The sequence below is a fragment of the Jaculus jaculus genome, chromosome 6 (assembly GCF_020740685.1).
Source record: "Jaculus jaculus isolate mJacJac1 chromosome 6, mJacJac1.mat.Y.cur, whole genome shotgun sequence".
Taxonomy (NCBI): Eukaryota; Metazoa; Chordata; class Mammalia; order Rodentia; family Dipodidae; genus Jaculus; species Jaculus jaculus.
In genome coordinates this window covers 39179832-39197656 of record NC_059107.1, presented here as the reverse complement: position 1 = coordinate 39197656, position 17825 = coordinate 39179832, and the positions used below count along the sequence as shown (strand labels likewise).

The 17825-nt window shown below is 53.7% G+C and overlaps 1 protein-coding gene across 4 annotated transcripts in view; it reads left to right on the top strand.

Annotated features, from left to right (window-relative positions):
• The window catches only part of Iqsec1 (IQ motif and Sec7 domain ArfGEF 1), a 336067-nt gene that overhangs the window by 187947 nt on the left and 130295 nt on the right, over window positions 1–17825 (top strand). For 2 of the 4 annotated variants that reach the window (XM_045153620.1, XM_045153618.1), the window contains exon 1: window positions 4761–5137. The exons of the other annotated variants lie outside the window; for them this stretch is intronic. In XM_045153620.1, the coding sequence (XP_045009555.1) occupies window positions 5115–5137 (23 nt within the window). In that variant the 5' untranslated portion in view covers window positions 4761–5114. Of the gene's footprint in view, window positions 1–4760; window positions 5138–17825 lie in introns of those variants that run through there. 4 annotated transcript variants of the gene reach the window in all.

Here is a 17825-nt window from a genome sequence, read left to right as displayed (position 1 = left end):
GTGATAGCTGAACATGTGGCTCAGTTGGTAGAGTTTGCTATGTATGCCCTGGGTCCCATCAAAGAGCGCTGCATAAACTGGCTATGATGGCCTGGCCTTTAATCCCAGCACTCAGAAGTGGGAGCAGGTTCAGAGTCAGTCTCAGCTGCATAAGGAGTGTGAGGCCAACTTAGGCTGCATGAGACCCTGCCTTGTAAGTAAATAAATAATAAGTGAAAAACCCTTTAAGTCGAAAGTGAGCCAGGAAGCAAGTTTACATTTAGAAAGGGGGGCTCACAAGGCCCGGAGAGCCCTTCCAACACTGCACTTCTCTGTGCGAAGAGGGAGGCTGTAATTCCCAGCCTCAAGTTCCTCATTGGCAGGGATGGATCCTGTCTTCATGAATGTGTTCATCTTCTGATCACTGGAAGGTGTGGGCACGGATGAAGTAAGGAGGGGATCTGTACCGATTGGGTGGGGGAGGGAGCCCCAGCTGAGGGTGCTAGCATTTTAGGTTTGTTCCTTGATGGCCTTGAACCGCTGGCCCAGGAATCTTGGGGAGCAGCTCCCAGTGTACCTTCTCTAGTTCCTGCTTTTCCTACCCTCTCCCTGACTGCTTTGGGAATGCTTACTGACTCCCTCCAGAGGATGCAGCGTTTAGCAGAAGTCTCAGTGGCCAGTGCACAGTCTCTCCTGCTTCCCCTCCAGAGCCTCCCCAGTGCAGCATGGGTGCCTGTGGGTACGGTACTGTGCCAGTGAGGACCGATGTCAGTCCTGTGCATCTCTTCTGACCAGAGCTCTAAACCCAGCACCATAAAGCAGCCACTGTACCCCGGGGCATGGCAGGACTGCTCAGCTGTCTTGGGACAAGAATCTCATCTTCCTCTCCCTGCACCAGCACACCCAAGACAGGTACAGAGCCCCTAGGTGATACCTGGCTCACTGCAGAAGGAGTGCTTCTCCAAGCTTCCAGAAGCCCACGCACATTTCCAAAGATAATTGTTTTTCAGTGACATCCTCTTTCCCAGGCTGCCTGCACGTGAGGGGGGATGGGTAGAGATGTTAGGAGGGCCAGCAATGGGCTGCCTCAGGAGCTCTTTCTCTTACCCACAGCCCCACCACAGCTGTGATTTGACAGGCGTGTGATCTGGAAATGCACCCAGAAGAGCTTGTGGGTCAGAGATCCTGTGATTCCGCCCTCCAGTGATGTGGAGCGGGGAGATAGCTGCAGAAAACGACATGCAATGTGACTCCATTATGTAAAGCTTAAAGCACTCACAGTTGTCTGTATGGCTTGAGGATACCTATCTATGTGGGAGAACTGTGTAGGAAGATTCATTACAGAGAATCCACGAGCTCACTGTGAGGCCGAGAGCCAGGGCTGGGGAGGGAATATAACAGAAGCAATGACCTGAAGGTTTCCAGCATATTCATCATGTATGGCTCCTTATGCGTGACAGATACATTGGAGTTCACGATACCATCCTGCACATTTTAAATACTTTTTGAAAAATCATATCATGGTCTGTTTTTCCATGTAATAATTTATATTTTCTGCCTGCGTGCATATGCACATAAATGCATAGAAAAGTGCTAGAAAGATGCGCTCCACACAAATGAGAGCATTCAGCTCTGCAGAAATGAGCGAGGGGTGTAAGAGGCAGGGGTGTGGTGAGGCAAACTTTATTTCAAGAGAATAGATAGATGTCCATGTCCTTTGCCAATTTGCATTTTGTTTGCTTAAAATGTAAAGTCTCAGCAAAAAGGAAATAGAATGCTGGGACTTAAAGAATATGTGATTTGGATGCTTGAGCAAGTAGAATCATGCTGGCTGTCATTTCACAAATGGACTGGTGGCCACCTGAGGGGCAGTGTGTTTGAGGACAGGGTCCCTTCTCCCTATGTGACAGTAGAGACCCTGGCCCCTGGCCTCCTGCCCGAAAGCCATCTCTTATTCATGTGATCCAGCCTTCCCTACTCTTCCCTTCCCGAACGCTGTTGTGCTCCCGCTCTAGGGACAGATGGCCGGAGATTGCAGGAGGGAGATGCTCTGCTTGAACGTCCCTGTCGGCCTGCAGGTTGGAATTTTCCAGTCGATGGAAGGGGAGAAGTCCTAGATGGGAAGTTTCTGGAACCATGGAAGGTGTATGGGGGCACGGGCATTTCTAGAGCCCTAGGGAGTGCTTGCTGAGTGCAGTAGAGAGCTGTGACAAGGGGAACGTCCCCCTGTGTCAATTCCAGCCTGCAGAGGTGGGTGGTCTTGTGTCTTTAGCCCAGGCCGGGGGGGGGGGGGAGGCAGCATTGCTAAGGCTGGCTGCCACTCCCTACCACCTCAGGCATCTGATCACAGTTGAAGAAGCCAAGAAAGACAAGAGCATCCACCTGTAGTGCCCCCTTCTGACTATGTGACCTTGGAATCTCTCATGCCCTTGGGCTTCACAGCCAGAAAGTTGGGCCAAGCAGTCTGACCCTTGTCTGGCCACAGTATGCTCCCACAGTCTCTGTCGCTTCCTGACCCAATGATGGGTCTCAGGTCAGAGGTCCAGCTGGGATCTTGGCTGTATGGTTTCTGGAGGCTCTGGTGCCTTACCTGGCCCTATGCTGGGCACAGAAATAAGACATAAAAATAGCTTCTGGCATGTGGTATATGTTGCTTAGTATAATCCTGCAATCATGGGGACTGTTTCTGAATGCTGGGGTCTTTGGCACTTGTTCTCCTATGAAATACAGTCTAGCACAGAGGGAAAGGCATGTGCACTGGTGGGGGAGGGGCCATAAAAGTAACAGATGAGCTGATGGGTGTCACAGGTTCCCAGAGAGGCCAGAGGAAGCCCAGGAAGGGGGTCTGGAAGCCGACTGCACTCAGGACAGCCCAGTTCTCCCTCTGCGGCTGTTTCCTCCTCTGCAATGGGAAAAGAAGCCCCGCTTCAAGGAGGCTGAAAGGGGCATTGGCGGAACACAGGCTCAGGAGGCACATGGGTCGGCTGTTGCATCAATGTTAGAGGAACCCCCTCCTCCCCCAGCTATGTGAGAGCCTCCCTTAACAGCATGGTTAATTATTCCTGCTTCCTGGAGTACTTAACTTACGAGATCCACTCAGCTACTGAAGCAAGGGGACAAAAAGCGCCCTTCTGACAACAGAGCAATATTCCTAGCTTGATGATAAAATCTAATTCAATTCCAGCAAGGAGAGAGGTGAGTCTTGCACAAAAATGTGAGTGACTCCTATGACAGCATTTCTCTCAGGGAGGACAGCCCAGGGTATAGGAAGACTGGCCATTCTTAAAGACCCTTGCAGATCTGGATACCGCCTGCTGTTCTGCACCTTGAACACCCAGTTGCCTTAGCAACAACCACACTACATACAGGAAGACAGAGCCAGATAAACAAGGCCCTAGTCTGACCTCTGACCCTGTCTGCTGTGCACCCTCAGGCATGTGCCTCACCGTCTCTGCGTTGGAACTCAAAGGAGCAGCAACATTCCTTCTCCTAACTTTAGTGGGTTTGAGAGTCTACAGAGAACAGAATGAAGAAAATAGAACAGAAGCCACAGCTGCCAGTCCCAGCCAGGTCATTCATGTGTAGATTGTGTCACTCTTCTACATATTTCTACCCCGGAGGCAGCTTTGCCAAGAGTGCCATCTATCAGCTGTAGAACCTGGGTCAGTTATAAGCAGATGATAGTCTCTCTGGGGTATTCATTGTCTAATGCATAGCAAAGCATTCCTTGGGCTGGGGAGATGGCTCAGCAGTCAAGAGTACTTGCACTTGAGAATGAGGGCCTGAGACCACTTAGATTCCATTCCTTCATGTGGTAGTTTATATGTGGAATGTCACCCATAGGTGACCAAGGAGGGAAGAAGGAGAAGGAAGGAAGGAAGGGAGGGAGGGAGGGAGGGAGGGAGGGGGGAGAAAAGAAGGAAGGAAAGAAGGGAGGAAGGAAGGAGGGAGGGGAGGAACAAAGGAAGGAAGGAATGAAAAAAGCAAGGAAGGAGAAATGAAGGGATAGAGGGAGGGAAGAAGGAAGGTGGGAGCAAAGGAAGGATTACAGAAAGTTAGGAAGGAAGGGAAGGAGGGGGAGGGAAGAAGGAAGGAAGGAAGTGAGGGAGGGAGAGAGGGAAGCAGGAAGGGAGGGAGGGAGGGAAGCAGGAAGGGAGGGAGGGAGGGTCAGCACACTGTATCAGAAACTGTCTCCAGCCTAAGCCCAACTCCCTTTAGGTAGGGGCTGACACTGGTGGTTTGTGCTACAGTGCGTGGTCAGCCCTCCTGGAACCCTGTCACACAGCTGTCACAATCCCATTTCACAGTAGCACAACTGAGACTGCCAGGCAGCACGCGCTTGCCAACATCTCGTGGCTCTTAAGTGGCAGGACCAGCCTTGGCCTTGGCCTTAACTTCAGAGCGTGAGAGAGCTCACTGTGTTCAGCGGCTCCTATGCTTCTGTGCCAGGAACAGAGAAGCCGCCCTGGAAAGCCTTGTCATCATCGTGCCTTTTAGCAACAGATTTCCAGGTTTCCAAGCACGGTCCAGTAAGGGGCCGCCTGGCTTTAGCATGCAGACGAGTGATTTTGCAGAGATGCGCCACAGGGCGGCCTCAGCTGATGCTGCAGTTGCCATGGTGACGAGCGCTTTGGCGATTGGTCCAGCGTGGCCGCACTACGTTGCTCCTTGGGAGCAGGGAGGTGGGGGAGGCTGCTGTGCTCCCGCCCCTCCTCCCGGATGCTGCGAGAGCAAACAGGCACTGACACCCCCTCCCCTTCTCCTCCCCGCACCCTGCATCCCCGGATGTGCGGGAGGGAAAAATCCCAAGGAAGTCCCAGGTAGCAGCGAGGCAGACGCCCCCGCCCAACCTGGCGACCATGGTGACTCGCTGTCTTTTCAGGCTCCTGGGTACAGTGTAAACCCTGAGAGCGGAGACCCCTCCGGATACTGCTGCCACTGCCCTTCCTCTTTCCTATCCCAGCTTCCTGGGTGAACCCGCCAGCTCCAGGAAAGTGACTGTCCTTCGCTTTCATTTGCTTTCCTTCTACCTCGCCTGAACACCCTGCTCCTCCTCTTAACCCAGTTGAGCCTCCCCAGCTCGAGAGGGAGAAAGAGAGAGAGAGAGAGGAGAGGAGAGGACCCGCTCAGACAGGATGGCCAGCCGAAGACGCTGTTTGTGAGTATATGTGACAGGTTGATCATGAAGCCTAGGGCCAGAGGGTCTGCAGCCCGACTGCGAGCCAGAGTGAGGGGCTCTATGACGGGGAGGGGCTGGTGATGTGCAGGTGGCTTGCTAAGGGAGCAGGGATGCTGGTGTTTGTCCCCTGTGGCAGAGGCGGCGGCGGCGGTGGCGGTGACGGTGAGGAAAAGGTTGTTAGTCACCGAGGCTTCATTAGGTTGTGAAAGCTCTGACAGCACCCCCCTAAATCCACACACAGGGTCCCCAGACCACAGCTGCAGTCTTAGCCTGTGGCACAGCTGGCAATACAACCGTTCCAGGAAAGCTCTGGTAGCCCCCCTACCTTGCTCCTCAGCCGTCCTGGATGGCAGGCTGGCGGCAGGTGGAGGCTGTGGCAGGAGGCCATGCCCTCCATGGACTGGTGAAGGTGGCAGCAGTGTCCAGCTGTCGCTCCCAGGTGTTCTGAGTGGGTGCAAAGCTTCTCTCAGCTAGGCCTGATGCCAGTGACAGAGGCAGTTAAAGTCTGCACCAGGTGGTGACATCACGGGCTTGGGTATTTACGGAAGTAAAGCCCTGCTTGGTCATGCCAGGCCTCCGGGGTAGGGGAAAGCAGTGGGGTCCAGCTGCCAGCTTCCTGCTCGCTGGGGCTATACAGGGTGAAGTTCTGGGATGGACAGCCTTTGCCCTCCTCAAGGAGCCTGGGCTGCTTGACCCGTGCTGGGGGCTGTTGGGCACCATTTGGTGACCTCAGATCTTGTGAGGTTAGAGCATGGGTTAGAATGTTCTTGAGCTGGGACCCGTCTCCAAAAGTAGCAAATGAGATCCTAGAGCAGTGTGGTGCTTTCTGGGGGCACCCCAGGCCTCACAACTCACTGAGCCACCATGCCCCTGCAGGAATCTGCGGAAACACTGGTTAGCCTGTGCCCCTTCGCCTCCTTTTGAGGGGCGGGTCTTATGCTAATGAGCCTGGAGGAAAGTAAACACTGCCTTGTGGTGCGTCAGCAGTCAGCAGGGCTAGGTGGCGCAGGAGCGCGCAGAATGGCTGCCAGCTCCGGGTCTGCGCTTCCAGTGGAAAAGTCCACGAATTGGTTTGTTGCTCTGGGCAAAGCACGTCTGAGCGCTGACTTCCTGTGACAAAACCTGGGCTGAATCTTTGGAAACAGATAGTAAACCTTTCCTTGGGCTCGGGAAGCAAGCCCATCTCCAGCAGCTCTCTCTGAACTCCCACACCTGTGCCTGGCCCAGGGGCCCTAATGTCACAGAACCTCACAATTATAGGGGTTAAATCCCTAGGAGGGGAGGTGCCGTTAGTATGAAATATACCAGTCTTTGAGGCTAGCAACTGGCCCAAGGCTTCATCTCTAGCACCCAGGGATACGATTCTCACGAGGCTTGGTCTGGGCAGACATGAAGACACCCCCATCTTGGAGATGGGAAAACAGAGTGGTGTGTATTTGCCCAGGAGTATAGTCCGTCACTGGAATCACTGAGCCACTTTGAAAACCAGTACTGGGTCATTCTGCTAGAGACTCCTGGGGCTAAGGCCTCAGGATCTGGTGAGGTTTCCAGGTGGCGGTCTTGGCCAGCTGAGGTTGATGGACTTAGGGATAAGCTCCTCCCACCAGTAGCCTTGTCATTCCGATGGGAGGACAGTTTCTATACAGTACCCCCTCCAGGGCTACATTTGAACCTATGGCCTAGGGGCAACCTTGCTGGCCTGGGCACTGAGCCTATCTTGTTTGCTTGCCTGGGAGATAGGCTGGGCATGCCACAGAATCAGTAATCCGCCCCCACCCCACCCCCATCCCAGAAGCTTTCCTTCCCCAGAGGGTATCTTCACCCTTCTCCAGCTCTCAAGCCTCCCCCAGGCTGGGCCCTCCCTACCTTCCAGCTCCTCCTACATCACCAGAAGTCCAAGCTGGCTGGGGGAGGGCCAGAGGGGAGCTTTTCCTCTTGCTCCTGCAGAAGGGTTTGGAGCCCAGTGGACCTTGCCATGGCTGCCTGCTAGACACTTGGCAACCTGTATTTGTTCACTATTTTATCCCACCAGAACCAGGGCAGGGCCAAGACCAGACCCGGGGCCTTCCAGCACATGCTGCCTCCACCCAGTGCAGCTTCAGAGCCCTTCCTGCACCTCAGTTCCCTGGCGCTTCCTCACCCAGGTGCTGCGATGGTGGCATGATCGATTGTACAGAGCCGGAAGGGGAGGTGAAGAGAGGGAAGCAACTCAACTCTGATCCTGCTGTACCTTTGGCAGCATTGTCCCTCCCACCACATGTCACACCCCAGGTCTGGGACATGCTTGCTTCAGTGTCCCCATGCATCGCCTGATCTGAATGTCTTGGCCCAGAGGCATGTTCCACATAGACCCACATAGACATAGATCCACTCCCATGTGCCCTTTGAACCCACCCTGATGTGGGTTATGGAAGCTAGACTTGTCACTGAGAGGAGTAGGGGCCTGACCAGGGCTCAGTCACCCATGAAGGTGGCCTGGCAAATGGGATAAGGAATGATGATGAGAGGGTAAGATGTAGTCATCGAATGGGGAAATCGTGAGGTCTTCCATAACCACTTTCTTGATCCAACCTGCTACCATCAATGGCTTAGTCAACTACATCCTAATGAAGGTCGGCCCCTTCCAGACTGCAACTAACTGCAGTGGTGTCTTTGTCATCACGTGCTGGACTCATGGGCATGTCACTTCCTGGGGCTTGAGCTCAGGCAATAGGACTGTGGGGTCTTGCGGAATAAGGTGCCAGCAGCTTGGCAGACTGAAGCAGGCCCCTGTGTACCTGTATATCCATCCAACCAACTATTTAAACTATTTGTCCCTCCATCCAACTATCTATTCATCCATCCTTCCATTACTTAATGTGTAACCAACCCCATCATGTTACCATCCATCCATCTATCTCATCATGTAACCAACCATCCATCCATCCATTCCTTCATGTATAACCAACTGTCCATTCATGCCATCATCTTACCATCCATCCATCCATCTATCCCATCATGTAACCAACCATTCATCCATCCACCTACCTACACACCTGTCCCACCAGCCATCCATGGATGCATTCGTTGATCCACTGAATGGGACTGTCCTGACTCCTTTCTCCCTCCTCCCAAGCGTTGCTCCACCCACCAGGTCTAAAGCTTCAGACCTCACACTGACACCGACATTCTGTTGCCCTTCTCTGCTGGACTGGTTTTCCCATTCTACTGCTCTGTCTTGTTGTTGTTGTTGTTGTTGTGTTGAGTGACAGACAGAGAGAGAAAGAGGCGAGACAAAGAGAGAGAGAGAGAGAGAGAATGGTCACACCAGAGCTTCCAGCCACTGCAAATGAATTCCAGACACATGTGCTCCCTTGTGCATCTGACTAACGTGGGTCCTGGGGAATCAAGCCTCGAACCAGGGTCCTTAGGCTTCACAGGCAAGCGCTTAACTGCTAAGCCATCTCTCCAGCCCCTGCTCTGTCTTTTTTATTGATGTTTGGTCAAGCCTGACTGCTAGAATGTTAGCTGTACCCAGCAAAGGCCTAATGGCCTGCCAGCTTCTGGTACTTCCAGCACTGAGAAAAGTGCCAGGCACATGGTGCTCAGGAAATCTGGTAAAGCGAATGGATTGTGGATGGAGCCAAGCGTGCTGCTGAGCAGGGTCACAGAACTGGAGCTGACAAGCTGATGGTGAGGCAGGTGTGAATAACATCAGTGCAAAGTCTCAAAAGCGCAGGCACTTTAGCCCACTGCGGTCTTTCTGATGGAGCTGAGTCACTTTTCAGGTGGTCCAGTAGGGCAGGGTTCTCTGAGTGTGTATATGTCAGGCCCTTTAGCTAATGTGACCTCCCCAGTGACCATAGAAAGTGGGGCTGTTCTTACCCCCATTGTATAGACTGTACAACTGAGTCCCAGAGCCCTCGCCCTGGGCAACCCCCAAGCAGGGGCAGAGCTGGGACCTGAAACCAGACAGTCCTCTTCAAAGTGCTACCCCAATCCGCTGTCATACTGAGAGCTTTGACTGGAAGTGCCCATGCTGGGCTGAGGCTTGAGTGTGGGGGGAAGGAAGTAAGAAAAAAGTTGGAGGCATGGGCAGGGCCTGGGAGAGACCATCCTGAGTGCCAGAGAAAGGCCTTCGCCGTCTGTGCTGGGCTGAGCAGAGCCTTGGAGGGATCTGAGAAAGGGCGGGAGATGAGGTTGTATCCTGGGCTATGGAGGGCGACATGAGGGGCTAGGCAGGAAGGCCATCCAGAAACCTGGGGGTCCATGCCTTCATTCCCCTGTGGTTACAGTGAGCAGAGGGGGAAGCTGTACGAAGCAGGAGCCTGTGGCCTGCAGGCTGGGCAAAGAACCACTGCGTTCTGGTCGCTGTGGTCTAATAAGTGGCCTTGCTGGGTGGCCAGTATTCTCCATGCCCTGGGCCGAGAGAGACTCGTTCCCTCTGCAAGCCTCACTCCCCCTTTGATTCCACATAGGAGTCATCCGACTCATGTTGGTGCCCAGTGGCCTAGCCGGGGGGCCCAGATAGTGCCTTGAGATTACTGCCAAAGAGAAGAGTCTGGGTTTTCATGAGGACCCTTGGACCATGTGCAGTGTTTGTCCCTTGGGACTATCCTGGGGGAAGGGAGCCATCCTTACACCAGCAATCCAAGTACAGAGGCACTGAGCCATCTTAGGGTCTTGTGACTACCTATGGAAAAACCAGATAAGGACCTGTGAGTGACTCCAGGACGTGAAGGTGGCTCCTGATGCTCTGCATGGTGGTGCATACCAGCACTCAGGAAGCTGAGGCAGGAGGGTTGGGAGTTGGAGGCCAGCCTGGGGCTGGCTCTTTCCCTTCCCCCACCCTCAAAAGCGCCACCGTCCCTACAGAGACGTAGAACCTTCATCCTGACTCTGGAGCTTTCTGTCCTCAACTCAGTCCCTCGGCCTTTTGAGGACGAGATCTCCGGCTGTCTTTGTGCCCCTGGCAGGTGTGCAGAGGTGAAACATAAAAGGAAGAAAGGAAGGGGCTTTGCCTGTGGGCACCCTGTCAGCTGTAAACTTTCCCAGGGGACCAAGTGGGCCGTGCCAGGCCTCAGCTTCGCCCCCTGTGGAGCTGGTGCAGGCCCCTGCCAAGCTCCCCAGGGGTCAGCAAGGACTAGGCTAGGCCTTGTGCTGAGGAAGTAAGTGCCCTACCTGTCATTGGCCCTCCCTGGAAGCCCTTTGTCAATATTCCCAAAGGCCCCATGTTCCTCAGACCTCCGTACTCCCAGGTCGCTGGCCTGCCACACAATGTCGTTACGTCAGCTTGCACTCTGAATCCCCATAGCTCGGCCATTTTGGGTATGTGTTGGGCCCATTTGGGGGTAAGTAGCTTCCTCAGGGTCACTGTCTGTCCTTACGGGTGGGCTGGCAGGCAGCAGGTGCTCAGAAAGTAGGGTGAGGAGGAACGTAAGGCTGGAAGGTGGCCAGAAAGCCCAGGTGATGGGACAATGGCTGTGTGCCCCTGGGCAGGGACCAGACTCAGCCACAAGTGCTTTGTCCAACACCCCCCCAACCGCCTGCCCCCCTTGCAGAGCTGGACAGAAGTGGCTGACCCAGCCCCTGTTGTCAGAGCTGAAATTGCTGCGGCAGTGGCTACGAGCCCATCCCGTTGCCTCATGACCCAGACCAGCATTGTCACCGTCAGGGGGCCCAGGACACATTGTTGCTGGTGATAAGGAAGCTGCCCAGCTGCCGAGGGCTGTCCCAGAATGCCTGTGAACGATACCTCTCCTCACAGGATCCTGTTCTCTCTCTTCCTCCCACTCACCCAGGACGCTTTGCACTTGCCCTGCATCTCCCTTGAAGGTCTCCACCAGGCAGAGGGCATACAGCCCCTCCCCACGCTATTCCTTGGTCTCAAAGCCACAAGGCTTCCGAGGACCCTCCTCCCCCAAAGCCAGTAGAGGCTCCAGCTCTTCCTGCCCGGGTGTGTGACTCTGGAAAGCTTTCCTGCCTTTTCTGGGCCCATGACCTCGTCGGAGGAGCTGGGGCTGCAATGCCAGTGTCCCCAGAAGCCCCTCCAACGCCTTGCTCATGCATACGGCCCAATCTGTCTCTCATTTTCAGGGACATTGGGATATGATCTCAGCTCCCAATGCTCACTGAACGCTCAGTCCCTATGGAAGTTCTGGCAGGGCCGTCACTGTCAACAGGTCAGGCCAGCCCTGGCTGCGTGGAGCAGACAGTCCAGGAAGGGACATGGGGAGCAAGGTCATGGTGGTACACTCTAGAGCCCTGTGGCCCCTGGGGACATCAGGAGTCAGCTGGGGTGGGTGCTGGAAATCCTGTTCCCTCCCCAGTGGCTTCCCCATAACTCCTCTTCCCATCACATCAGAAAAGCTCATTCGGTAGCTCTCTTCCCCTTGTAGTTCCTCTGCAGGGTGCAGCCTCCCCTCTCACCCAGACTACAGGCTCACACATGAGGCCCCTCCATTGTCACCACCTACTCACAAGGGCCTGCCAGTGCCGCCCGCCGTCCCCGCAGAGCCTGGCCTAGCAAAGCAGCGACAAGGGCTTTGGCAGCTGTGATGCAGCACACACACTCACCGTCTTGCCACTCCATACACGTGTGAAGCGTGTGCCCCGTGGTGTGCAGCTGCCCTCACCGTCCATCCGAGCTGAACGCTAACTCTGCATGTACCCCTCACCCCGCGCGTGCTCTTCTCTCTGTACCGCGAGAAACTAGGTTAAGGACCTCCTAGGAATGGAGTCACACAGTGACACTAGCGGATGTCGCTGTGTGGGGTGCTCAAGTTCACTCAGGGAGCTGCATTGGCATTTTTTTTTTCCTTTTCATAGCTAAGTAGCACTCCGTGATTTGAGTGAACCATCTCAACAGACACTGGGTTGTCTCCGTCTTTTTGCTGTTAGAAATACTGCTGCTGCTGTGAACATGGGTATGCACATAACCCTTCAAGACCCTGTCCTTGGCTGTTTTGTGACATTTCCAGGTCAGGTGGTACCTGTGGATATTTGAAGCCCCACCATAATGCATGCATGTCCCCCAGGGAGGAAGGAGGCCAGTGGGCCAACCATGAGGACTCTCTACGTGCTATGGCCTTGCTTTTGTCACCTGTGCTAAAGTCTGTTCAGATTAGGTCTGTCAGCACAGTCTTCTGTTGGTTTGTTTTTGCTTTGAGTTGTTTTTGAGATACTGTCTCACTCTAAAGCCCAGGCTAGTCTTGAACTCACAGCCCACTCAGCCTGTGCGCAGGTGCGAGGATTACAGACCGAGCACTTTACCCAGCTTTGCAGCATCGGCCTAGATGGATTCTGTAGATCAGCCTGTGGGAAGAAAAATGTGAGGACAGATGTAAGTGGAGCTGGGGGCCCACAGTATAGCCTGTGTACCAAGACGGGGCCACAAGGCAGCCTACGGTGGGCAGGGCAGGGCCAGCCCCGCAGCCATAGGCTTCTCCATGGCTCCCCACGTGTTCCTGGGAGCGAAAATCCTTGTGTGATTATCCTGGCCTGTGACTAAACTCCTTTTGACATCTAAGCCACAAAATGAGCCGGGGCATGTGGCTCAGGGCACATGCTTAGCATACACAAAGCCCCAGGTTCCATTCCCAGCACCAAAACAGTGAGAATGCAGAAAGTCAGAAGGCCGTCGTTTCTAAGCTAGTGGCAGAACACATGCCTGCAGTTCCAACTACTTGGGAGGCTGAAGTAGGATTGTTTGAACCCCAGAGTTTAAGAGCAACCTGGGCAACACAGTGAGATCTTGGCTCCACGAGTAAGATAGATGTCCAAGTGTATTTTGTATGGCTTGGACATACATTGAGTTTTCCAGGAATGTGACTATGCTCTCAGTCGAGAGGAAGATCAGACTTGGTATGTTTGGAGCACTGCTGAGAGCTGTCACCATTCAGAGCACCATTGCCACTGAGGTCAGAGGCCCTTCTGAGAACGGGGTTGCACTGGGCAGCAAATCGACTCCCACCCCTGTGGGGTTGACTGGCCCACCCACCCTGCTCACTGCCACCAAATGTCTACCATCCCAGAAGCCTCTTCTACTTTTCCTTTGCAGTGTTTGCTGTGGGGGTGTTCTGTTAACTTGCTGTAGGGTGGATGTGGGTAGATGATATCATTCACAGGCATCATTTCTGAACAGAGAAGGGGTTCATAGAGTTCGGGGTACCAAAAAGGGGCCCAGGACGAGGAGTGTTTGTGGTGACAGGGCTCTGGTTTCATGCCCATGGGTTCGACGCTTAAGTTCAAACAACTGTGGATAGCAAATATTTGTGGGATGGGGAGGAACAGGAAAACATTTCCAGACAGTTCCAAAGAGCAAAATTTGGATGTGTCGTGTGTCGAGCCATCACATTGGACCCATAAGAATGCAGCGAAGCATGGACCCCTATGTGGCCTCCTTCCCCTTTAGCCTCTTTCCAACTCCCACTTTCCGTGTGGCCTCCAGTCGCATCCTGTGTGATGGTCACGTCTGCTCTGAGCAGGGACAGACTTTTGCACACTATTATTACTCAGGCAACATGGTTTAGCCACGATTGGTGTGCACTCCACAACATTGGGTGAGTTAAATGATCTAGAGGGAGTTGGAACCATGAGGGAAGCTGTGATCCCAGCACTCTGGAGGCTGAGGCAGGAGGATGAAGAGTTCTAGGCTAGGTGGAGTCACTTAGCAAGATGCTGTCTCAAAAAGCAGAACAGACTATATGGCAGGATGAGGGGCATGTACAATGTTACTGTACATAAGGGGCACAAACGTCATAGGTTTTAAAAAATATATTCTCTTTACTTATTTGCAAGCAGGGAAGGAGGGAGGGAGGGGCTGGGAATACCATGGCCTCTTGCCACTGCAAATAGACTCCAGAATGTGTCACTTTGTGTATCTGGTTTACATGGGTACTGAGGAATCAAACCTGGGCTGTCAGGCTTTGCAAACAAGCACCTTTAACCACCGAGCCATCTCTCCAGCCCCCACATCGTAGGTTTTGATACCCAAGGGTGTCCTAGAAGCAAACCCTCATGGATACAGAGGGAAAGGGACAGCTGTGTTTGGTCCCAAGCCTATCTGCTCCTTACCTGGCTTCCTTTCTCTTTCCTTTGGCCTGCCCACCCTCTTTCCTTCGTGGCTACTGCAGAAGTAGGACCAGGGCCTTGGAAGGTCCTGGAAGTCCAAGCTGCCGAAGATGAGCTCATTCCTGCTGTGCAGTGGTCTCTCCCTGTAGCCTCTCTGGCCCAGCCACCAGCCCTGCTCACTGTGGCCACTCCATGCCCAAGCCTGCTGTCCCCCACCTCTGCCCCGAGGCATCTCTGTTTGGACAGAGGTGTGGGCAGGTAGAGGACATTGGGAGCCTAGGCTGGGGCGCTTCCCAGGTTTTGGGGGTATGGAATGGAGCATGGGAGATTTTAGCATTCCCAGGTGCTCCTAGAAATGGTTTCCCAGATACCAGTGATGGTGGGCCTTGACCAGGATGTGAGCCATTACGTGGGTTCTGCCATGCATAGGCTCCAAACACCAAGTATAGTCAAAACAAGACAGCAAATCTGTGGACAATCCAATGTCACCATGCTGGTGCACCCAGACCTGAAGTTTCTGCCATGTCAGTAAGAACTTTCAGCAGTATTTCTTTCACAACTGCAGATGAATCTAAAGTCTGAAAATAACAAATTTAATCTCTCTGTGTGTGCATGTGCATGCGTGCACGTGCGTGTATGTATGAAGATGCATTTGATTGTGAGTGGAAGTGAGAGGCTTTTATAGGGTGACTTCTTCAGTTGCTCTATACTTTGTTTATGTTTTTATTTTTTTAAGACAGGGTCTCTCACTGAGCCTAGAACTCACCGAATTAGCTAGAATGGCTGGTCAACAAGCCCTGGGGATCCTCCTGTCTCCACCTCTCCTGTCCTGGGACTACAGGCTTTTACATGGTGGTTGGAGATCTGAATTCAGTTCCTCGTGCTTGCATGGAACAGTTTACCCATTGGGTCATCTCCCCAACCACAACTTTGATTTCTCATCTTTGATTTAGTTTTTGGTGCTGGGGATAACCCTCAAGGACTTGCATGTGCTAAACACGTGTTCCTCCACTAAATTATATCCTGGCCCCGAAAGCTCAATCTTTAAAAGCTGAGGCTCGGGTGATACTTTAGTGGCCTGGTGACTATAGACAGCCAGCTGCCTGTCAGTCCTAGTCCCCCCAAGCTGGTCTGTGGTCACCACTCTGTTTCTCTCCCTCCTCTCCCTGACATCTGTTAACCTTGATCTTCCTACCCAAGGCTGAAACCCACCAGAAACTCTGGGACCACAACCCCTTTGAGGACTAGCTAGAGCCTAACAATCAGCTGGCTGGCTCCCAGAACAGGGTCTTGTCTAGTTTCCCCAGAGGTGCACCCAGCAGCCAGGCTTCGTTGAGGTGGTTCTCCCTCCACCTCTCCAGGCCCATGAGGCAGCCTGGCTGACGGCCACTCCTGCACTCCTTCTGCCCAGAGCCACATATGTTAGGGACAGTACAGTCCCACGCTCTCCTCTGCCTGCTGCTGCCACAGCAGGCAGCAGGGACAGAGACAAACTGAACATTCCTGCAAATGCCATTTTGAGGACAAAAATGGAAAGCAGTCGGCTGAAACGAAAAGGTTACTGGAAACAAGTCCTTCTGATAATTTTGGCAGTCTACAAATTGACTATTCTGTGAACTGGCTTTCGGTAAATTGCCTGTCGAAGGCTGAAGGAAAGCAGAGCAGGGGAGTTGGAACGGGCTGGGGCTGGGAGGGAGGGGTGTCAAAGCTAGGGGTGTGGGCGCAGGATTGGGGACCAGGGGCCTCCATGCAGTGTGGTTCTGGCCCTCCCTCCACTTGGAGCTCAGGCACCCTCTGAGAGCTGAAGGTTGTGGGACAATTGCTACAGCTCAGCAGTGGTGGTCTGCATGTGGCTCTGGCAACGTCATTCCTTGTCACAGCATCACTGGCATCTGTTTGGCATGGCTCATAAGGGAGGTGGCATGTTTTTAATCACCGCGGCTCTCACAGACGTTCACAGCCCGTGTCTTGGCCACTCGCTAATAGTCAGCACTTCCGTTTGCTGTGTTGTCAGTAAGAGAAATGGTCCTGTCTCTTAGTCCTGCCCCCACCCCCAACACACACACTCTATGGCTTCAGTCCATGACTATCTCCTGGGTTTCAGAGTGATATAGTCACCCAGAAAGAGCTTTCAAAGACCACGTGGGATCCAAGATGTGGAGGTAATCCAGGCTTCTTCCCATACACCAAGGATCTACCCGTATGGGCCCTCACACCTACTGTCTGATGGGCTGTGTGGCAGAGCTCTTAACCTCTCTGGACCAGTTTTCCTTTCTAAATTCCAACCTTGGGAGGTAGCTATGAGGACTGGCTTCAGGTTGGGAAAACTCAGGATCCCTGTGTCCCCCTAAAGTTGCCCTAACTCCCTCATCCCTGCTGGCTGGGAACTACACACAAGAACCTTTGTTCCTGCTAGCTTGAGGTCTTTGCTCATTCTCAGTGGTATTTTTACAACCTGAAACCCTGCCGAGGGCGTAGCGTGTTCCTCAGGAAAACTCATCACTTATTCCAGACCAACCTCAAATCCTTCCTGGCACTTTGGGGAGGGAGCCCTTCCTGGTAGTGCTGAGCCTCCCAAGGGGGGAGCAGTGTGCAGAAGAGGTGGGCATACCTGGCAGATAACTGGGCAACTGCCTGGCCTGCATCCTCTCCTGGATCTGAAGCAAAGGTACTTTTTCCATGAGGGGTAAGGACATGCATGGATGACCTGAGGCTGTGCCCCTAGCCATGAATGTGCACCCAGACAGGAGCATGAGGAAACCTCAGGACTCCCCTGGGGGGGCAGAAGCTTATCCTCATGGGAGAGTGAGGATTCAGGAAGGACGGGTTCCCTCAGGGGCCCCAAGGCTGAAGCCTTCTCGCAGGAGCACCCTGTCTTCATGGCTCCCACTTCCTTGTGGGACTTTGGGTGAGGAGTCTCCCAACCCTGAGCTCCGTGGACAGAGCAGATGCACCTCTGGATAAATGCCCTGCCACCCAGCTGTGCATGTGGCATGTCCTTGGATCCGCAGTCAGCCTTGGACAGGTGACTCCTTCAGGAGTCCCAGGCAGAGTGAGGACTCTTCCCAGGGCCACCCAACTGTCTGTGGGAAGCCAAAGTGTGGGTTTAAGCTCGGAGCTTGTGGCCAGCTGGGACTAGACGGACATCACCTTCAGCTGAAATATACCCACTGCCCCAACACTGCGCAAGATTTGCCCTCGGGTGCCTGCTCTTCCCTGTGCCCTACTCCCTGTCCCTGGCCACACTGGCTTCCGTTCTGGACCTTTGATCTACTTGTTTCTGCACCCCAGAATGCTACCTTGAGACCAGCCTCAACCCTGAGGCTGGTGCTGAGCCTCTCTCCACCCCACCTGCGGCTGCCTGGCGTGCCTTCGTCCTGCAGCCTGGGGCATATCATCTCTGTCAGACAAGGCCCTGGAGGCTCAGTGCTGACACTCAGGCCCTGGAGCTGCTGTTCTGCTCCACCGATATTTATGCACCACCAGAGAGCCCAGGGTGCTCCCTACAGAGGGGCACTGGAGCCTAGCCCCGACTTGGTATTTAGCACGTTTGTTTAATTAAGTTAAGAGGCCCTGTGGGTCTCTGACAGTCAGGGTTTGCCTGTGCCTGTCTGTC